At 43.2% G+C, this 23655-nt stretch overlaps 1 protein-coding gene across 1 annotated transcript in view; it reads right to left on the bottom strand.

The window, feature by feature from the left end:
• ENOX1 (ecto-NOX disulfide-thiol exchanger 1) overlaps nucleotides 1–23655 on the bottom strand; it is a 478202-nt gene that overhangs the window by 29067 nt on the left and 425480 nt on the right. Inside the window, exon 14 of the mRNA XM_043478063.1 lies at nucleotides 5842–5944. Within this exon, the coding sequence (XP_043333998.1) occupies nucleotides 5842–5944 (103 nt within the window). The remainder of the gene's footprint in view (nucleotides 1–5841; nucleotides 5945–23655) is intronic.

The raw sequence follows: 23655 nt of genomic DNA on the forward strand, positions 1-23655 counted from the left end.
GTCGTGACCTATAGAGGGGCCACAGTGATACGTAAAGAAGCCCGCCTGATCATTAAGAATGTGAGGATGGTTCTCAGGGGTATGGAGAAGTTTTGAACAGCAACTTCATAAACAGAGTTGTTGAGGAGGTTTGGGCTATATTTGGGTGGGATTTACAATAATGACTACCACTGATGGGGTGCACGATCAAGGCTGCTGGCAATGGAAATCTATTGTGTTAGAATTAATTAAAAAGCAGGAGAAGATGGAGTGATACAGAGTTAGACTGTCAACATCTCCTCAGAGCTATCTGCTTATCAATAAAAAATGTTGATTCATTCTCCGTCCTAACAATAGCCAGGGGTTTCCAACTGAACATAGCTCCAAAGCTTTGGTTCTAAACCAAAAGTATTGACACATTCTGTCCCACATGAATTCAGTGCATGCCAAATCCAACTTGTAGGGCACATGTGAAATGAACCAGGAGTTCTGGCATAGACACTGGGCAATGTCAAGCTGACCTAATGTGTGGTTACTACATAGTTTTGAGATATAAAATGCTACTCTCCCAAACTTCCATAAAAATGTAATTCTATTAGTTTCAATTATATGCCAACCTGTCTTCACAAGAATTGATTGATTCCAGCAATCAAAATACTAAAGTGCTTTCCAAGGGCTTAGCTTCTTTGGTTGAGTTGGAACATAGCACTCAACATTCATTAATTGTGAAGCAGAAAGTTTGGCAGAATGGTGGAACTCCCAAGGGACTTAGGATGGACCTCTGCAAAGATCCAAGTAGTGTTCCAGATGAAATCCCAGTGATCTTCTTTAATAAGCACATAATCTATATGCCTTAAAGACACCACTTTTATAAAATGGTCATGAGAATGTCTAGAAAGAATACACACTTTGGCCCAGATAAATTCATGTCACAAATTAAAGTCACAAACTAGGATTGCTCATTGTTTAGGAAGTGCCAGCCTCAGTTTTAAGTTTTCTGTAGATAAAATTCATTTGAGTATCTTATCTCTCACTCCTCTCTTCCAGGCAATCAAGACTTGTTCCACTTTGCATTTTTATATAAAATTTGTGTGTCCCAAGAGGGTTTTAACTGAATATATTTGCATGCAACATACACTATAGGCACCTAGACATGATGAAGGTTTTGTTAATAAGCATTTCTAATACAAGGGATATTTTCTGCTGTGCTCCTAGCCTTTCAGAGTAACTCAGAGCAGGCCTACTGTATCCTGTATATGGGTTTAGTTATTCCAAGGGCAGATTCCAGGGAAATTCCAGAGTATTGCTCACCCCTCCAGATGCATCATAAGTCCAGGGGACTCCCAGAATCATTCTGCCTACAAGTGTTCTTCAGAAAAGAACTAGCACCTCCCCTTTCTCTCTAGCTTGCTCCAAAGCAGTTTTGAACCCACAGTCTGTCATTCTGTCTCTATCACAGTCCTTATCTGGATTCCAGAAGCTGCAGGAGAGATCTTTATGGCCCCACTATTTGGGTTTCCACAAAATATGAATGGCAAAACTCAACTAGCAGAGAGGCACATTTAATTCAGGGGGCAACTGCAAGATCCATTTCACCAATCTTAGAAACTCTTTCTCTCAAACTCCCCTGGTGGTCCAGTGGTTGTGATTCTGTGCTTCTAACACGGGAAGTGGAAATTTGATCCCTGATTGGGAAACTAAGATCCCACATGCCACGTGGTGTGGTCAGGAAAAAAGAAAGAAACCAAAAAAAAGAAAAAAGGAACTTCTCTCTCCTCTGCCATTCTTTTGGATGATTACTCTCTGACTACAAAATGGTGTAAGTACCTAGGTATTTTGGGTAGAGTTTGGGCAGGAAGTCCCATCTGTAATCAAACTTCCATTAAATAAAGTTAAATAAAATACTGAGGTGGAGAGGTAAAGGAGAAATGAAGGGAAAATTAAACTCCTAAATTTAATCAAACTGTAAATCTCCAATCTTACTTCTAGTTAAACAGTCTCATATACTGATCAAAATGAGTTTCACATCTTTTTTTTTTTGCTCAGCCCTGAACTGCAAATGCTAATATGAGAGACAAGTTTTAAAGATCAAAAGGGAAGGAAAAGTTCTGGAAAATTTGGAGTTGGTTGTACCTAATAAAGGAGATCAGTCCTGGGTGTTCATTGAAGGACTGATGCTGAAGCTGAAACTCCAATCCTTTGGCCACCTCATGTGAAGAGTTGACTCACTGGAAAAGACCCTAATGCTGGGAAGGATTGGGGGCAGGAGGAGAAGCGGACGACAGAGGATGAGATGGCTGGATGGCATCACCAACTCGATGGACATGAGTTTGAGTAAACTCCGGGAGTTGGTGATGGATAGGGAAGCCTGGCGTGCTGCGGGTCATGGGGCCGCAAAGAGTCAGACACGACTGAGCGACTGAACTGAATGAACTGAATTTTTATTGAAGATCCTGATTTACAAAATTTATTCTTCTAAACAGACTTGAATTTACCCATTCTTAAGTTTTTTTTTTTTTCTCCCTAAGATTAGAGACATGTTTTAAATGTAGCCCTCCCGTTTCCTCCCATTCACCTACATTGTGTAAAGCATTTTTAAACTTTAGAGGTGGCTGATTGAAAAAAATGGTGTGTGATGTGTGTGTCTATATAGACAGTCCCCAACTTACAATGGTTCCACTTAATGATTTCTTGACTTTATGAGTGTGAGAGCAGTGTGCGTTTAGTAGGAACCATAGTTTGACTTTTGGCTTTTCCTGGGCTAGTGCCACAACACCCTCCCATGACGCTGGACAGCGGTATCGAGCTGCGGCTCCCAGTCAGCCACACGACCGTGAGGGGAACGACCAACACGCTGAGAACTAGTCTGGACCCCACAGCCAGTTCTGTCTTAAAGTTTCAGTACTGTAGTCAATAAACTACATGAGACTTTGTGTTAGATGGGTGCCTGTCTGTTAGCTCATGTAAGCGTTCTGAGGCAGGCTGGGCTAAGTTATGACGTTTGGTGAGTGAAAGAAAAGTGAAAGTGTTAGTCACTCAGTTTGTATCTGACTCTTTGTGACCCCATTGACTATAGTCTGCCAGGCTCTTCTGCCCATGGAATTCTCCAGGCAAGAATACTGCAATGGGTAGCCATTCCCTTCTCCAGGGGATCTTCCAGACCCAGGGATGGAACCTGGGTCTCCTGCACTGCAGGCAGATTCTTCACTGTCTGAGCCACTAGGGAAGTTAGGTGTATTAAATCCATTTTTGACTTAGATATTTTCAACTTAAGATGAGTTTATTGGCATGCAACCCCATCATAAACTAAGGAAGATCTGTGTGTGTATGTGTAATATAAATGCTGCAAAATACATTTATATATGTAAAATAAATACTGTGTGTGTATATAGGGGCTTCCCTGGTGGCTCAAATGGTAAAGAATCTGCCTGCAATGCAGGAGACCCGGGTTCAATCCCTGGGTCAGAAAGATCCTCTGGAGGAGGAAATGGCAACCCACTCCAGTATTCTGGCCTGGAGAATTCCATGGGTAGAGGAGCCTAGCAGGCTACAGTCCATGGGATCCCAAAGAGTTGGACATGACTGAGCGACTTCAGTGTGTGTGTGTATATATAATCTAGCTAGCTAGCTATACACTAATTATGTAGCTGAAACTGTAAATGAACTGCGTTCTCCAAGTAGAACATAAAATCAGCGGCAATCTATACTGACAGAAAAGAAGTAAAGAAAATGGACACCATTCCCATTTTTTTTTAACTGCCAAGTGGTCTATATTATTCAGACTTAAAGAGGGAGTGTTTACTATTGATCATTAATTATGTACTCCAGCCATACCCTAAAAGCACTGTGGGAGAAATCACAACTTTGTCACCCTGAGTAAAAGAGAAACTGTTATCAACAGTCTGACACATTTTCCAGTAAAAGAAAAATCCAGTAGCCAACTACATATGGGTTCATTTTGGGCTCCTGGAAACAACAACACATCAGCATGTCTTATGAAACCCATGCACGGCTGTATATCATCACAGAAAAAAAAAATAATTGGTTTTCCTTGGAGTATCTCTAAGTTGATGTCATATTCAATAACCCTGTAGTTGAAAAATCTATATGTGATGGATGAAGTCTGGACTGTCTTTTGAGTTTAATTCCTCCCGTGCCAGATTCTCCAGGACCTGAGGTACCTGTTGTTCTGCGGTGAGTGCCTGCAGTGTTTAGAAAAGGCATCCACGTGCTACTCCCGCCGGATGAAGAACTATGGAAGAACAGCTGTCTCACGTGGACCTCAGCCTCCTTCCTCACTCTTACCCACGCCGCGGGAGCCCGGCTAACCTTGGACCCTGACGCTGGGGTCAGCGCCTGGGTGTGGCTGAGTCAGAGCTGTGCCCCAGGCAGTGAGGCTGCTGGCGTCTCCTCCTCAGGATTTGACGATTTTGGGGACTGCCTGAAATATACAGGCTTCCAAGGTGGGGTCCCAGGCGTGCTACCAACACAGCACCATCAGGAACGCTTCCTTATGAGACTGAGCACTACCTTTGTATATGCTGATGGATTGGGGGTTTGGGTTTAACAGATGCAACCTGGCAGATACAGAATGGACAAACAGCAAGGTCCTACTGTCGAGCAGAGGGTGCTATATTCAATGTCCTGTGATAAACCACAGTGGAAGAGTGTGAAAAAGTATACATGCATCATTCTACTTCCCTGTCTATCCATTCTACTAATTTTTGAGAGTTTGATATTGAAACTCCAACTAAAAATCTTCATTTATCTGCTTAAAAAATAATTGTAATATATAGTGGAACTATATGTAACCTTGTTCTGTATTTTCCAAGTCTCCTGTAAATGTGTTATCATACTTTAATAATTAAAAAAATTAAACAAAAAAGAATGTGTGTACATGTGTGTGTGTGTGTGTGTGTGTATCTATGTATGTATAACTGAGCCACTTAGCTATAGACTGGTAATTAACACAACATTGTAATTCAGCTGTATTTCAATAAAAATAACTTTAAAAAGAACATTTAGAGCTTTCTCTGGTCCTGGCAAAGAAAAAGCCAACCTTGATATATTTTGTGGGGCAACTGAATATGTTTTAGGCAAACAACAACTTTCTTCCTTCTTCTTTCTCTTCTTTAGTGAGCATCTCGTTTCATTTACCTTGGATAAATGAATCCAAACTTGGGCAGGGAATCCTGGTCAGCTGTCCTGGACTAGCCCAGCTCTGTGGTCCAGATGCCCCTGTATCATTATTGTTGCAGGTCTGGCCTTGGAGCTGACCTCGGGGCATGACTGCTCCTGAGTCTGGGGATCCGGTTTCGTATGGAAGATCCCCTTTGGATCGAATCCAACCCGGCCTCCAGTTGTGGCCACACTTTGAAATCCAGATTTGTAACTGTGACCTGCAAGTTAATCTGTTTTTCTTGTATTCCGTTTTATGTTGGATAACCAATTAATATACATGGTTGAAAAGTGAAAGTGAAAGTTGCTCAGTCATGCCCGACTCTTTGTGACCTCATGGACTATATATTCCATGGGATTCTCCAGGCCAGAATACTGGAGTGGGTAGCCTTTCCTTTCTCCAGGGGATCTTCCCAACCCAGGGATCAAACCCAGGTCTCCCACACTGCAGGTGAATTCTTTACCAGCTGAGCTGCAAGGGAAGCCCAAGAGCAAAGTCCCAGCTGGCTGGTCTGCCCCTGATTTGTACTGTGTGTAATATAATCTTGATGAAGTTAATCCTATCTTTGCTCAGAAGACGAAGCTTTTAAATCATCAACAAGTTGGAGGTGAATAATTTAAAAATACTGTTTAAGTGAATTATTACTAATGAGAGAATAGACAAGGAAAACAGAATTTCCTTACCAATCAGCAGAGCTTCTTTCTCTGATTTTAAGCCTTGGCTTCTTTTCTCAGTGTTGTTCTCTCGGTCTTGGTTGACCAACGCGACTGTCAATACATTGATTTCCTGTAAAGTCAAAAAACAGAAACAGGTAGGTTTTTTGTGCATTCCGACAAAAGCAACGAGGTCTTTTAAAGTCTATAAAAGAGGTCACTGCTTCTATTTAAAACTGGAAATCAACTTTTATAAGTGGCTGACCTATTTACCCAAGAGTAGAAAAGTAATTCTAAAACTTAGGTTCCCAGCTACTCCTTCTGGTGAACTAAGTACTAAATAACTGCAAAAGTGGCACATTTTGTGCAAATTATGTTACTTTTGTTCACATTTTGATAAAACTCTGTTAGCACACACACACAAAAAATTGACCATAGCTAACTTTAATACGTTTTGAAGTATGAAAAATTTTCCTGAAAAGCATATACAGACTAATTTACAATATTATGTGAGTAATTTGTGTCAGTATATGAGGACACAGGGCCTGTTGGGAAGGTCAGATAGAACTGGTAGGAGTGTTTAAGTTGAGTAAGTATATCCTTATACACAACTGCAAAAGGCAGATAAAGCAAAGGTTGGAAAATTCTTTTCTTTGAAAACTAAAAATGAAGAATTGTACAACAAGCTGGTACGGGAGGCTGCACTATTTTTAGTTTTTTATATGGTCTTTTTAATTGAAAAAGAGAAAAAGATTTAACTCATATTGTCCCAGACTTGATATTAGGGCTTATAATGGGAATAATTTAATAGACAATCAAGTTTAATGATCGGAGACCTGTATATATGGGATGGCAGAATCATTAGGGTAGTTGAGTCTTGCTGGAGGGCAATTTCTCACTGAAAGATGCATCACAAAGATGGGCTAGCCCACTGATAAATAATTAAGGATAGTGGCTTCCCGGTGGCTCAGTGGGAAAAAAAGAAAAAATTCCACCTGCCAATGCAGGAGACATAGGTTCAATCCCTGGTCAGGGAGGAACCCACATGCTGTGGAACAATTAAGCTTATGTGTCACAACGATTGAGCCTGTGATCTAGAACCCCGGAGCTGCGACTACTGAGCCTGCACTCCACAACAAGAGAAGTCACTGCAGTGAGAAGCCCACTCATGGCAACTAGAAAGTAGTCCTCGCTCTCCACAACTGGAGAAAGCCCATTCAGCAATGAAGACACAGCACAGCAAAAAACAAAACAAAATGAAAAAAAAACACACAAACTGTCACCTTAAAAAAAAAATTAAGGACACTGTTTCCATTAGAGGATGGATTCTGTCAGAAGGACAGAGGATAAGGAGGGAGGGACAGAGGACGACTTAGACGGTTTGGCCAGTGTTCCCAGGATTGGAACTGGTTACAGGATAGATATTTAGCTAACCTTTATACATTATCAAAGCTGGCCAGATAAAAGAATATAGGAAATTGTTAGGAGCATGTTGAGTCAGTCTATAAAGAGCACACCCCCACCTGAAGGCATTCAAATTAAGAATGATCCAGGGCAAGTCTGGAAACAGACACAAAAGGTTATGAGAATGACAGGTGCTCTTATACTTGCACAGAAGGGATCTTGGAAACCAGTCCCAGCAGAAACACAATCCAGAACTTGGAAACCCAAAGGTTTATGTAGATGAGATGAGAACACTTGACAAAGAAGAGTCACAGGCAATTCGTTCTGTGATGAAGTAAGCGTTTTAAGGGCCAGTAGAGATGCGAGAATTTTCCACAGCTTATTGTGATTCACACAGTCGAAGGCTTTGGCATAGTCAATAAAGCAGAAATAGATGTTTTTCTGGAACTCTTGCTTTTTCAATGATCCAGTGGATGTTGGCAATTTGATCTCTGGTTCCTCTGCCTTTTCTAAAACCAGCTTGAACATCTGGAAGTTCATGGTTCACGTATTGCTGAAGCCTGGCTTTATTGACTACGCCAAAGCCTTCGACTATGTGGATCACAATAAGCTGTGGAAAATTCTGAAAGAGATGGGAATACCAGACCACCTGACCTGCCTCTTGAGAAACCTGTATGCAGGTCAGGAAGCAACAGTTAGAACTGGACATGGAACAACAGACTAGTTCCAAATAGGAAAAGGAGTATGTCAAGGATGTATATTGTCACCCTGCTTATTTAACTTATATGCAGAATACATCATGAGAAATGCCAGACTGGAAGAAGCTGGAATCAAGATTTCTGGGAGAAATATCAATAACCTCAGATATGCAGATGACACCACCCTTATGGCAGAGAGTGAAGAGGAACTGAAAAGCCTCTTGATGAAAGTGAAAGAAGAGAGTGAAAAAGTTGGCTTAAAGCTCAACATTCAGAAAACTAAGATCATGGCATCCGGTCCCATCACTTCATGGGAAATAGATGGGGAGACAGTGGAAACAGTGTCAGACTTTATTTTTTGGGGGCTCCAAAATCTCTGCAGATGGTGATTGCAGCCATTAAATTAAAAGTCGCTTACTCCTTGGAAGGAAAGTTATGACCAACCTAGATAGCATATTAAAAAGCAGAGACATTACTTTGCCAGCAAAGGTCCCTCTAGTCAAGGCTATGGTTTTTCCAGTGGTCATGTATGGATGTGAGAGTTGGACTGTGAAGAAAGCTGAACGCCGAAAAACTGATGCTTTTGAAGTGTGGTGTTGGAGAAGACTCTTGAGAATCCCTTGGACTACAAGGAGATCCAGCCAGTCCATCCTAAAGGAGATCAGTCCTAGGCGTTCATTGGAAGGACTGATGCTGAAGCTGAAACTCCAATACTTTGGCCAGCTCATGCGAAGAGCTGACTCATTGGAAAAGACCCTGATGCTGGGAGGGATTGGGGGCAGGAGGAAAGGGGGACGACAGAGGATGAGATGGCTGGATGGCATCACCGACTCGATGGACATGATTTTGAGTAAACTCTGGGAGTTGGTGAAACACAGGGAGGCCTGGCGTGCTGAGATTCATGGGGTTGCAAAGAGTGGGACACGACTGAGCGACTGAACTGAAGAGACGTATCAAGAAAGAGAATGGATCAACATTAACCAGGATGATTACAGTGTTATTTAAGAGAAATATAAATAATCAACTTCAGGGCTGAGTGGAAACAGTGTCTCTGAGAAGGGGTGTTCTGTTAATAGCCTGGATGATGACTGGGGCTGAATGAGATCGTCGAGCAGAGTTTAGCAGATAACAGACCCACATTAACTGCCAAAGCTGAGTGGTGTCCTGGGGCATCGCACAGCTGAGGATCCAGGTTGTTGGGGGAATATGGACCACAGAGGGCAGGCAGCAGGTCAGAAACCAGCAAGAAGAGGCAAGGGTGGACCAGTCTAAGGCCCATGAAGAGCGCTCTAAGGCACCTATCCTCATGTCCAAAGATAGAGTCATAAAAGGAAGGGACTTTGAGCAGCCTCCAATAAATGCGGCTCAGTCAACAAGGAATCAGATGTGCCTCACCAGTGACTGTTGCTTTGATGACTGTTTTAGGGTAGGATACATGAGGTTGGAAAACTGAAAGTCCTGGGATCACCTTTCTGTGGAGGTATTTCTTCAGACTGAAAACTGCAGCCTATGCTCTGCTCTTAGTATAAAATCCATGCTTTAAGTCTAAATCCTACTCTGACTTTAGGAGTTTCATATTCTCTACTTAGGATGTTACAACTTATCAATTTAGTAATTGGGGAACATCTACCGCAACACAGGATCATAGGTTAGAAAGACGTAGGCCCATTTCTTAAAAAAATTAACTGTTCTTGTTCATTTCCACCCCAAATCTCTGGAATATAGAAGGAACTTCCACCATCAGAAACATAAAATTGTTGTTCAGCCGTTCAGTCCTGCCTGACTCTTTGCGACCCCATGGACTGCAGCATGCCAGGCTTCCCTGCCCTTCACCAGCTCCCGGAGCTTGCTCAAACTCATGTCCACTGAGTCGGTGCTGCCATCCAGCCATCTCATCCTCTGTCGTCCCCTTCTCCTCCTGCCTTCAGTCTTCTCCAGCATCAGGGTCTTTTCCAATGAGTCTGCTCTTAGCATCAGGTGGCCAAAGTATTGGAGCTTCAGCCTCAGCATCAGTCCCTCCAATGCATATTCAGGACTGATCTCCTTTAGGATGGACTGGTTTGATCTCCTTGCAGTCCAAGGGACTCTCAAAGGTCTTCTCCAACACCACAGTTCAAAAATATAAATTCTTCAGCACTCAGCCTTCTTTATGGTTCAACTCTCACATCCATACATGACTACTGGAAAAACCATAGCTTTGACTATACAGACCTTTGTTGGCAAAGTAACGTCTCTGCTTTTTAATACACTGTCTAGGTTTGTCATAGCTTTTCTTCCAAGGAGCAGGTGTCTTTCAATTTCATGGCTGCAGTCACTGTCTGCAGTGATTTTGGAGCCCAAGAAAATAGTCTCTCACTGTTTCCATTGTTTCCCTATTTGCCATGAAGTGGAAAATAGAATTTGTATCTTTTACCCCATACAAATTCCTTACCCTGACAGATGTAATATGCCCTTAAGAATTACATGTCTACTAGTGAAGGTGTTCCAGGTGCTTAAGAGAGTGAAAACTGGATACAGTAAGTGCAGATTGGGTTAGGAAGTAAGAGAGGTTATCAAGGACAAATTGCTAATGGTGTACAGAGTATATACTAGGAAGGAAACATTAGGATGGGGATCAAGAGTTTCTTCACAGTGAGATCAATAGGATTATGAAATAGTATTCCAAGGGCAGTGGCAAGAACACCATTCACTTGGCACAGTCAAAAAGCACTCCAGACTAGAAAATGAACAATAAGTAACAATCCTGCACTTGGCAGGAGAATGAACAAGATTATCTAATAAATCTTTTTGCCTTCTACCTTTTAACTCTAATTTCTGTGACACTTACAGGGAATCATCAAAGGGCTGGAAGAAGAGGTTTTCAGTAACTGGAAACTACAGATATCATGGAGGATTTTTTCAGACTTCTGAAAGGTTAGCTACTCAAAGGCAGACATTTCTCCTTTGAAGAGTCCTTGTCAATTACTTTAAGAGATGGTCAAAGTAATTTATCCATTTAGAGAAGCTCTTTTTCAATAATTTACTGAGCTAGGGTCATGCTTTGTTGTTTTGTTTTTGTTCTCCTCCACCTACCAAGCCCCTAAGAACCAAGTACATGACTTCTTTAGCCTTATAAAATCCTCCTGTTACTCCTTTCATTTCATTATTCCTGTGACCTCCTTAACTTTCATGCTAATTTCTTTCTACCACAAAGTTTCTCAAATACATGATGTATACCCACTGTGGCTACTGCCTCACCACCTGGAATCTCAGCTTTCTCATGAGTCACCCCCTGAAACTACCCTTTGAACTGCTTATATATTTCTCAGTCTTTGTACCATGTGATATTTGACATCACTCACTCATCCCTTCTTAAACCCTCTGCCTCACTTGCTTCTGTTACATAAGAAGTCCTGGTCTTTTTCTTCCTACTTTTTAACTTCATCTTCATTGGCTTTTTCATTCCCTCTGTTGGCCCAGGGGCTTCCCTGGTGGCTCAGATGGTAAAAAATCTGCAATGTGGGAGACCTGGGTTCAATCCCTGGGTCGGGAACATCCCCTGGAGAAGGGAATGGCAACCCAGTCCAGTATTCTTGCCTGGAGAATTCCATGCACAGAGAAGCCTGGTGGGCTACAGTCCATAGGGTCACAAACAGTTGGACACGACTGAGCAACTAATCCCTGATGACCCAGTACACATGGATAAAATGGTTACTTTCTTGTACTCTAACTGCGGTACTTTTGCCAAAGCTCAATCACCACTTTTTCTTCTCTATTTCCTTTTTTTTTTTTTTTTATTAGTTGGAGGCTAATTACTTCACAACATTTCAGTGGGTTTTGTCATACATTGATATGAATCAGCCATAGATTTACACGTATTCCCCATCCCGATCCCCCCTCCCACCTCCCTCTCCACCCGATTCCTCTGGGTCTTCCCAGTGCACCAGGCCCGAGCACTTGTCTCATGCATCCCACCTGGGCTGGTGATCTGTTTCACCATAGATAGTATACATGCTGTTCTTTTGAAATATCCCACCCTCACATTCTCCCACAGAGTTCAAAATTCTGTTCTGTATTTCTGTGTCTCTTTTTCTGTTTTGCATATAGGGTTATCGTTACCATCTTTCTAAATTCCATATATATGTGTTAGTATGCTGTAATGTTCTTTATCTTTCTGGCTTACTTCACTCTGTATAAGGGGCTCCAGTTTCATCCATCTCATTAGGACTGATTCAAATGAATTCTTTTTAACGGCTGAGTAATATTCCATGGTGTATATGTACCACAGCTTCCTTATCCATTCATCTGCTGATGGGCATCTAGGTTGCTTCCATGTCCTGGCTATTATAAACAGTGCTGCGATGAACATTGGGGTGCACGTGTCTCTTTCAGATCTGGTTTCCTCAGTGTGTATGCCCAGAAGTGGGATTGCTGGGTCATATGGCAGTTCTATTTCCAGTTTTTTAAGAAATCTCCCACACTGTTTTCCATAGCGGCTGTACTAGTTTGCATTCCCACCAACAGTGTAAGAGGGTTCCCTTTTCTCCACACCCTCTCCAGCATTTATTGCTTGTAGACTTTTGGATAGCAGCCATCCTGACTGGCGTGTAATGGTACCTCATTCTCTATTTCCTTTGATCAGAGTTCTTTCATTCTCCTGGGTTCATCTATCATCACAGTTCGCGCTTTAACTTCTGTTCCTTATCATCAATTGACCCGGGGGCTTGCTTGCTTTATCACTTCCCATTTCAAATTCGAAATGAAAGGTGGGGGGCTTCTCTGGTGACACAGTGGATAGGAATCCACCCGAATCCTGGGTCCAGGAAGATTTCACATGCCATGGAGCAACTCAGCCCGTGTGCCGTAATGACTCAGCCTGTGTGCCCTGAGAGCCGCATACCGCAACTGCTGAGCCCGCGTGCAGCAACTCAGAAAGCCCGCACACCTAGAGCCCTGCTCCGCAACAAGAGGAGCCACCGCAGTGAGAAGCCCCTGCCCTGCAAGGAAGAGGAGCCCCCACTTGCCGCAACTAGAGAAAGCCTGGGTGCCACAACAAAGACCCGGAGCAACCAAATAAACAAATAAAAATAAATTAATTAAAAAAACGAGAGCTGGTCGTGAGGTGGTAGAAGGCACACTACCTGCTTACGTTTCAGTCCTGGCTCTTCCACAAACAGTGAGTTGACCTTGGGTACGGAAAGCAACATCTTCAAGCCTCAGATCAACAGTCTACAAACGAGGGTGCTGGAGAGGGTCCATCATCTCTGAATATATGCATCATGGAACCCTATCAGCTCTAAATTAACTAGGAGCAGATCTCTAGAATTCCCAGTCTATTACTTCTTTCTTCTATTTTATAATATAGGACTTCTATTTAAAGCTTCATTTAAAGGGATGTCCTCATTTTTATTAAAAAATTTCTGATTATTCTTTATAAAGTCCATTATTGTCTGAAAAATTAATGTAAATGCATATTCTATGCAAAATAACACGATTTCAGAATAGAAAAAAGAGGCATTCTTTAAGGTGAAATTCTTACCCCCAGAGTACTCTCTGCACTTAACCATCTGTTAAAACTCTGAGGAGGAGTGTGTGTCGGGGGTGGGGGTCAGGATAGGAGTTGAAATACCTTAATAAGTATTTGCCTTTTAAAAAACAGTGCAGAAAGGGTTCAAAAAAGCTTAAAATATGTGCAGACTGACTTTAGAGGGTAAGAAAGTAACAGTATATGACAGAATATGTCCATCAGGAGGAAAACACAGTTCAAAATTCATAAGAAATAATTAACATTTCTTTAAATAAATGAAAGCAAAGTAAATCCAGTAGATAATAGTAACTACAAAATATAAAACGATTCAGTGTATGAGAGCAAGGTATGTTTCAGTTACATTATTATGTTCCCCTCTAATTATTTAATCTGGAATAAAAGTCAGTGTTCTCACCTCATACCAGTCAGAATGGCCATCATCAAAAAATCTACAAGCAATAAATGCAAGGGAGGATGTGGAGAAAAGGGAACCCTATTGCACTGTTGCTGGGAATGTAAACTGGTACAGCCACTATGGAAAGCAGTGTGGAGGTTCCTTAACAAACTAGGAATAAAACTACCGTATGATCCAGCAATCCCACTCCTGGGCATATACCCTGAGAAAACCACAATTCTAAAAGATACACATACCCCAATTTCACTGCCGTACTATTTACAATAGCCAGGACATGGAAGCAATCTAGATGTCCACTGACAGATGAATGGATAGAGCAGCAGTGGTACATACATACAATGGACTATTACTCAGACATAAAAAGCAAAGCCTTTGAGTCAGTTGTAGTGAGGTGGATGAACCTAGAACCTGTTATACAGAGTGAAGTAAATCAGAAAGAGAAAAACAAATACTGTATAGTAACACATGTATATGGAATCTAGAAAAACAGTACTGATGCACCTATTCACAGGAGAGAAATGGAGATGCAGACACAGCAGAGGAAGAGGGTAGGATTAACTGAGACAGTAGCACTGACATATAATATACACAACCACGTGTAAAACAGGTAACTAGTGGGAAGTTGCTCCATGACACGGGGAGCCCAGCCCGGCCCTCTGACGGCCTAGAGGGATGGGATGGGACGGGGAGGGAGGCTCCCGAGGGAGGGCATGTATGTACACGGATAGCTGATTCTCGTTTCTGTACTGCAAAAACCAGCACAACAATGCAGAACGATTATCCTCTAATTAAAAAAAAAATGAATTAAAAATAAAAGGAAAAGACTGCATCCTTTGGAATGAGTGGAATGTCTTTATTTTTAAAAATGTGTGCATCCAGGTCCCTCCTGATGTGGTGCTTCTTCTAAAATTCTGTAATGTCTAAATTCTAAAATGCCCAGGTCACCTCACCTGTCGGGACTGCATTTTCTTCTAACTCTTCTCTTTCATTAGTAGCACCATCACTTTTCCACTTGCAGGGCCTTGGTTCACCCTCTCCTACCCCCGAAGACCTTTCCAGACCAGGATCCTATCAAGTATCCATGAAATCTCTCATGCTTCTTTCCCGGCTCCACTCCCAGGGCTCAACTCCCAGTCCGAGTCATTTCTTACTTGGACCACAGCAGGGACCTCCTGCTTCGTCTCTGCGTCTGGTTTCTCCCTCTTCAAGCTGACCTTCTATGGTGTTACCAGATCGGTTTGCTAAAATGCCACTTGCGTCTTGTCAGTCTCCACTTTAAAACTCAGATGCCTGGGGACTTCCCTGGTGACTCAGTGGCTAAGACTCTGTGCTCCAAATGCTGGGTTTGATCCCTGGTCGGGGAACTAGATCCCACATGCTGCAACTGAGATCCAGTGCAGCCACATAAAAACAAAAATTAAAAAAAACAAAAACAAAAACACTTCAGATGCTTTCTGATAACCTGTGCAAGAATGCCAGACTGAGCCCGGCATTTTGGATTCAGTCCTGTTCTTACAGCCTCTCTTCTTTAGATGGGAGGTCCAGATACATTTTTAGAAAACCCTCTTCTCTTTTCTTCACCACCTCCTACATGTATTTTTATACACAGTACACATCCCATATCTCTTGGCAGAATTGATTCCAGGCTATTTATAAGTTTCCCTTATCTCAACACATTTCGTATGTCACTTGTTGTGGCAGCTGTCCACTTGTACATTTGGCATAAACTGAGGATTCACCTGTGTTTGTTTCTGCAAAACTGCCAACTCCTGCAGGGCACTCACGTATCCCAGCAAGTGAGGCAGCCTGGCCAAGTGGGACCTGTGTTCTGATTCTGTCCCCATTATGTACGTACTGGATAACTTTAGGCAGGGTGTCTCTGAACTATCTTTCACATAAACCATGGAGAACAATGTATGCCTATCCCTCTGGGGTGCTGTGAAGACCAAATGTCATATGTGAAATGGTGCTTTTGAAGACTATAACTTTCTAGGAATACTGTGCCATCACTGTTATTATGACCATTATTTCCTTTTATTATCCTCAAGACCGACTGGATACAGAACAGGTGCATAATACCTACATGGGGTACTCCATCTATGGGAGAATTCTGTATAAGACCCTGGCTACAATTACATAAAAGCATGTATGCAACAGTGACAAACTGTAGCAGGGTTTGAACTGTATGTATTTTCTGTTTTCTTAATGTTCTGTGGCACTCTTACTATCCTGCTATCCTATGACTTACAAAGAAATAAAAAGACGCCAAGGACATATAGCTGCCGTTCTGAAGAGCTGTATGCAAGCCCAGTTGGCAGCTGATTACTGAATAACACAGCAAATGGCATCCGCCTGCCCCCGCCACACACATCTGAAATAAGGAGACCTCCACCCCATGGTCCTCCAAGAGCTACCAGTGCACGGTGAGTGAGAGTCGTCAAGACTCGCCTGGTTAAGAGTCACCGCGTGGCCTCCCCACTGCCAACACCACGCCCTAAGACTCCGGTTCCTTCTCTGCCTCCTGTGTTCTGTGTTTGTGCCTAGGCCTTAATCATAGACATCACACTCCATGAAGTCAGGGGCCCTGCAGACAACAGTCAAGATGCCAATCAGCTACTTCAGCAGCCTTTACTTAACCCTTTTTCAAAATACCAAAGCAGTCCATCAAGTGCCATGCCAGTCTCTAGTTAGTTCTTCAGCTAGTTCTCACAAGAGTAGAACCACGGTCAGGGAGGAAGAATGGATACTTCTCCTGCTTTTCTTTATGAGCCAGTGACAAAGATGGTTATCCAGCAGGTACCCCGTGGCTGATAAATGAAGGATGACCCATAAACAATGGCCTGGAATAGTGAAAGGATATGCCTAGGTGGCGCAGTGGTAAAAGAATCTACCTGCCAATTCAGGGCACACAGGAGACAGAGGTTCCATCCCTGGGTCGGGAAGATTCCTTGGAGGATGAAATGGCAACCCACTCCAGTGTTCTTGCCTGGAAAATCCCACGGGCAGAGGAGCCTGGTGGGCTACAGTCCATGGGGTTGCAAAGAGTTGGCCATGACTGAGCGCACACACAGAACGGTGGAAAATGGATTCAGACACAGAAGACTGGTTCTAAGTGCCACTCACTTGCTGTGTGCCCTCATTTCATTATTTCTCTTTGTTAAAAGTGGGCTTTGCAGCAGGTGAACCCTACAGTCTCTTCTTGCCCCCAGATTTCACCTCTGCCCTGTGCCCTTTTCCCTGACTTGGAGCTTCCATCCGAGTAAGACCGCCAGCTTGGTACTGACAATATATACTTACCCTGGATTTCAATGCCAATGAAAATTAGAGAGAAAAGAAAAATAAGAGGGAGGGAAAAAAAACATTTAAAAATCAAACGGATGGGAAAAGGATTGTCAAGAATGAGTAGCTGAGTACGCTTCAAAATTCCTTAAGGCTCAAGGGAATGTAAGAATGGACCGATCCCCAAGAGTGAACATGATGGCAGGAATTTTCTGTGGCTTAGAAGTTCCAAGGCCCCACTAATCTTACCAGTAGCTGAAGCTTGGTACCACCAGTCCTGAGGGTCAGGGCCCCCCACCCACCTTTGCTCAGCAGCCTTTGATGTCCAGGGTCTGCAGAGGGGAGCCTCAGAGAGACCGTCTGAGAGCAGATGTGTGGCTCCTGCTCTCAGCCAAGAGGCAGGGATTCATCGCAGCACTAGCTCATCTTCTGTCCCGGGATGTTCCACCTCCCTGGGTTTCAATGGCCGGACTTAGACCCAGAGGGCATGCATCATGTCCTAAGACACCTAAAAGATTTTCTAAGATTTCCAATCGCAAAGATTAAAACTGGTGAGAACTGATTAAGAAATCAGCTGAAACTCCAATCCTTTGGCCACCTGATGTAAAGAGCTGACTCATCTGAAAAGACCCTGATGCTGGGAAAGATTGAAGGCAGGAGGAGAAGGGGACGACAGAGGATGAGATGGTTGGATGGCATCACCGACTCAATGAGTTTGGGTGGACTCCGGGAGTTGGTGATGGACAGGAAGACCTGGCGTGCTGCAGTCCATGGGGTCGCAAAGAGTCGGACACGACTGAGTGACTGAACTGAACTGAACTGACTGATTAAGAAAGAGAAAACTCAAGGTAGTTTAGTTACCTGAGATAAAGCATTTCTCCCGGTGGCTTTCTTTCTAGATCATTCTAGTGATATTTATTTAATAAACACAGACAGTGCTTACTCTGTGTAGGCAGTATTATAAGAACCTCACGGGGACTTCCCTGGTGGTCCAGTGGCTAAGACTCTGCGCTCCCAGATTCAATGCCTGGCCGGGGAACTAGATCCCACATGCCATAACTAGAACGATCCCGCAACCGCAGTGAAGACAGGAGATCCCGTGTGCCACGACTAAGACCCAGCATAGCCAGATACAGAAATAAGTAATTTAACAGAGAACTTTACAGACAGGAGCTCATGCAATCCTCCTCAGGAAGACTGAGCCCTCGGAGGTCAGTACTGCCACACTGTCATTTTACAGATGAGGCAAACGAGGACTGGAGCGGCTGAGGACTTGTGTCAGAACACACAACCAGTAAGGAGCAGACTGTGGATGTGAACCCGCGCTGTCTCCCTCTAGAGTCTTAACCATGGTGCTGGGTTGCCCCTCTGGCCCTTGTCAGTTGCAGAATGCCTGTTGAGTCCTGGGCCCCCATCCCCTCTGTCATTAGTCCTGGCCCACCGGGGAGTCAGCAGGGGCTCCAGGCTGGCCGATGAGTGGTGGCTCGGGGGCCACTGCGAATGCAGAGGGGAGCAGGGCACAGAGCCGTGGTCACAGGTTCCCCCGGCTGGCTCGGGAGCAGGGTTAGCAGGGACGGGCCTGGCTCGGGAGCAGGGTTAGCAGGGACGGGCCTGGCTCTCTATTGCTATTAGGACAAGTGACTTGCAACCACGGTCCATGCAACAGGGAAGGGTTTCAAAGGCAGCACACTGGGGCCACTGAGGAGGAGGAAGACGCTGCACGCATGCCCTCCTGGTTTGGAAGACGTGTGCCAGGGAAAGCTGGGGTCAGGGTGTGCTCCAAAGACCAAGGGAGGGCTGTGGGTGGGACTGGCCGAGAGAGGGAAGAGGCTCGGGCGGGGGAACACGGGGGAGCCCCAGACACACTCCAGGCAAGTTGAGGTGATGGGACAAGACAGAAAAGCGGGGGATACAGAGGCCATTCTACAGGAAGAATGGGGACTTCCCTCGTGTTCCAGTGGTTAAGACTCTGTGCTTCCAGTGGAAGGGATATGGGTTCAATCTCTGGTTGGGGAACTAACATCCCACCTGCCATGCCTGGCCAAGAAAATACAAAAGAAAAAAAAATGACAAAAAAAAAAGGATGAACAGATTGTGTGTGTGTGAAGCAGAAAGTCTGGGCAACTAGCAGAATGATACTAGAATCAGAGGTCACAAAGAATGAGAAGGACTGGCTCCAGTAGTTGAGAAATACAGGAGGTAGCTGGAAAGTTAATACTTAAACACACAATGAAAGCACTCATAAATACTCAAAATTAACTCTGTACTACTGTCTAAATCTGTCTGAATCCTGGAAAGGTAGCTGAAAGTACAGGTCCTGAGCTCAGGACAGCATCTGGGCCCGGAGCTGCTCTCCAGCCCACCCTCCGTCTCTGCCGCTGCAGGTGACAGCTGCCACCTGCTGCATCCCCGCCAACCTCCGGTGTCTCTGCCAGGACTTCACGTGACTGGGCCACCTGCAGGCATCTCTCTACACGGGGACAGTGTCCTCCAGGGCTACATGGTCCTCTGCAGACAGCTAAATCTGCAACCAGTATTTTTTTAAAAAAGAATAAATAGTAGACTTGGTAATCTTTGTTGAGTTAAATCAAGCAAGTCTGTTATTACATAGAGAGGAATATATTTTGTAGATGAAACTGACTGGCAGTCATAGGATCAGGTCGGTACCGCTGGCCAGGGGTGATTTACCAGGAGTCTGCTGGTGTTCAGTTGCTAAGTTGTGTCTGACTCTTTGTGACCCCGTGAACTGCAGCTCGCCAGGCTTCTCTGCGCTTCACTATCTCCCAGAGTTTGCTCAAAGCCCTGTCCTAGACTGGAAGTTTAATGAGAAGAGAAAAAAAACCAAGGCAGTTGCTTTGGGTATTTTACATCCTTTGATCCCTAAATGCATTTGTTCTGGCATCATTTTAAAGAAAAATAATTTCTTTACTATTTTAGATTCAGTCAGTACAAAGTTAATTTTGAGTTTGTATCTGCCATTAGTACTTTCAATATGTTTTAAAGTATTAACATTTTTGGGAGGTCACATTATAAGCTTATAACTCTTTTCTTTCTTTTCCTTTTTAAAATTTAAGACAGTTCTCGAGTTCACTTTAATTTTTAAAACATTTCTTGGCTTTCTCATTACAAATATGTATGTATTTATAAATAAACACATATTTTTAATATAGAACATTGACAGAATATAGAGTTTAAAAAATAATTGGAATTCTACTACCCAGTTATAAGCACTATTAAGTTATCTTACCTTTAATATTTTACATATAACCCTCCTCCCAAATACATACACACATATATTTACTATCATATAATATACATACACACATGAATGCATATATATAGTTGTGTGTATATATATATATAGTTCAATTCTTTTTTTAATCTATTTTTTAATTGAAGGATAATTGCTTTACAGAATTTTATTGTTTTCTGTCAAACATCAACATGGATCAGCCATAGGTATGGGATTATCCCACAAATACTTTTAATAAGAGAACTCTCACAGGGGAGAGTAATTTCAATTTTGTGATGTTTTCCATTAAATACTGAGAGCATACTGCTGCCCGGATCACAGCTTAATTGCGGCCATCACAGTTCACACCAAGCTTAGACTGTGGTCTCAAGCTGGTGATTAGATGCCTTTCTTTTGGCATAGTTTTGTGACAGCCACATTAAATGAAACTGATGTAAATGTAAGAAAAATAACTCTCTTGTCTTTAACTCCATCCAGTAAAGCACAGGTTGCAGGATTTTATTTTACTATATGCTGCTACAGATGTTGCCAAATGAAAAAAAACACCCTTGATCTCAGAAACAGTTGTGTATTTCTCTTCAATACGTAAAAAATGTAACCCCTACTACTGTATCTATGCAAGTCCATACCCTTCATAGCCTGAAAAAGTACTGACATGAAAAATCTCCTTAACCAATAAAAATGGAACAGCAAACAGAAGAAAGTAAAGCGAAATACTTCTAAATGTATGTATGTGCATCCAGAATTAGTCAGCTTGATTCATCTTGTATGATACTGACTCTATTGCTGGTAAAGATTAATTGTATTATGGCGCTCTTGGCATGTTATTTTCCCAGTCCATTTCTCAGTATGACATTTCTTATTTTTCTCCGCTACAAGCACCCACTATCATAATTTTCACCTGCTGAGTTTACGTTACTAATGATAATATTAAAATTCAGAGTTTTTTTGACCTTTATAGAGGTAAATTAGGTCATGAGAATAGATGGGATGCAATCTGATAAATGGGAAAGAGAGACATTTAATTATTATTAAAGTAAGATCAAATTCCACAGGGTTTGCCAGCCATACTGTGAGATCTCAATAAACATTAAAGCGTCTCCCCTCCCCCGTGCACCAAAATCCAATTCTCTCTCCTCAGGGCCTCGCGGCACACACCAGCTCTGAGAAATACTCCAAGAATGAAGTGGTCTGGATTGCTGATGCATGGTGCGTGATGGATGTAGAATTTGGAATCCTCTGAATTAGAAAAATAATGGCACTGATGATAATACTAATAGTTAGCCCTTGCCGAGTGCTTGGTAGCTACCAGGACCCAGTCCTGCTATCCTCTCTGCTTTACAGATGATAAAATCGAGGCACAAATTAGTGAATTAGTTTCCTAAGCTCACATAAAGTGGTGGCTGTAAGACCGAGCTCCAGGGAGTCAGCCTGTCGAGCTATTAGTTTATACTGCCCTTTGTGCAAGTTACTTCTCAGGGAATCATAACCTCTGGACTTTGCTCAAGTCTATAATCCCAGCCCAAGGCCCTTCCCTGCTGAGAGGACTGAAGCCGTGTTTGGGGTCCCCCTTTTCAATGTCTGCTGTCTCCACAATGGGCCATGGGCTCCCTGAGGACGGTGACTGGGCTGCAGTCACGCGCGCTCCCAGCGCCCAGCACCGTGTCTCGGACACTACCCTGCCCATCAGGACTTGGGTGGACACAGGAGCGGCTGGCTGTGAGTCCACCTATCCTGTGTGTAGTTTCCGAATGGCTATGACTTCTTATAAACCAGAATCTGGTGACTCCCAGCTGTATATTTTCCTTCTGGCGTTGAATCACAGCAAAGTTCAACCTTTAGACTTAAGTCTCTGGACACCTCAGTTGAGTATAATCCAATTCACTGAACCTCCACCACTCTCTTATCCATCAAATATGATTGAGCATCTACTATATGGTTGGTTTTGTGCTAGATCAGATTCAAAGATGGCTAACGGTGTTTCCTGAGTCTAGAGGATGGACAGGCACGTAAAATATATTAAAATACAGTGTGATGTAACTATGACAAGCGCTGGCCTTAGGGGCTGTGGAAGCCCATAGCAGCACTTAATCTGGACTGGACAGTAGGCAGTAGTTACCCAAAGCGTGGTCTGTAGATTGATGGCACCGGGAGCTTATTCAAGTGCAAGTTCTCAGACCTCAGCCCAAACCTTCCCAAACTCTAACTCTAAGGGGGGCCCACCAACCTGTGCTTTAAGAAGCCCTCCTTTTGATTCTGTTGCTTACTAAAGTTTGAGTAGCACTGCCTTAGGGAATATAAAACTCACAGAGGCGCTAACCATCAGGCAAGAAAACTTACACCAAATCAAATCTGTAAAATAAGAAAGCTGGATGAGCGATCCCTACTATTTCAGTTCTAACTTTCACCGGGCAAGACTTCTGTACACATCTTACACTGAACTGCAGCAAAATGTGCTTAATCTCTGAGATCAGCTGCAGATCATATAGAGAAGGAATCACCTAATCACGCCAAAGAGATTCACAGAACTGTCTGAATCATGTCCATCAATCAATAAGTGTTATAAACGTATTATATTACAGATGTGCCTATGTACTAGGCTCATCACCATGTTAGGTTCTGGAATGCATACCTACATATTATAGGCCCTTAAGGCACTTAGACCTGAGTTGAGGAGCCTATCATATCTGGGTTGTTCAGAATGTTTGAGACAATGATAAATTCTGTGGGAATAAGAAAAAGACGGTCGTTAACTTGGGCTGATCCCAAGAAGTGGGAATTCAGCTGGGCTTAAACAAGGTAGAATTTGCACTGCACGCCCAAAGCATGACATGATAGATGGAGGAAAACTGAATTATCAATTAAAAAAAAAATCTAACTATTTAGAGTTTTTAATGAATGGTGCTGGGAAAGATTGAGGGCAGGAGGAGAAGGGGACAACAGAGGATGAGATGGTTGGATGGCATCACCGACTCAATGGACATGGACTTGGGTGGACTCCGGGAGTTGGTGATGGACAGGAAGGCCTGGCGTGCTGCCGTTCATGGGGTCGCAGAGTTGGACACAAATGAGCGACTGAACTGAACTGAATGAATGGTGCACCTGACCACATCTGACCTGTTGACTAAAGTCATTTATTTAGGAGACCGGGTCAACAGTTACTCCCAGTAGCAGGCCAACAGTCATTTCTGTTCTGACCAAGGGGACCAGCCTGAGGATTGGTATGTAAAATGTCCAGGAGTCACACCCAAGCTTACAGTGGTGCAACATGCCATGCTTGTGCACACGT

This window comes from Cervus canadensis, chromosome 9 (genome assembly GCF_019320065.1).
Source record: "Cervus canadensis isolate Bull #8, Minnesota chromosome 9, ASM1932006v1, whole genome shotgun sequence".
Classification (NCBI taxonomy): domain Eukaryota; kingdom Metazoa; phylum Chordata; class Mammalia; order Artiodactyla; family Cervidae; genus Cervus; species Cervus canadensis.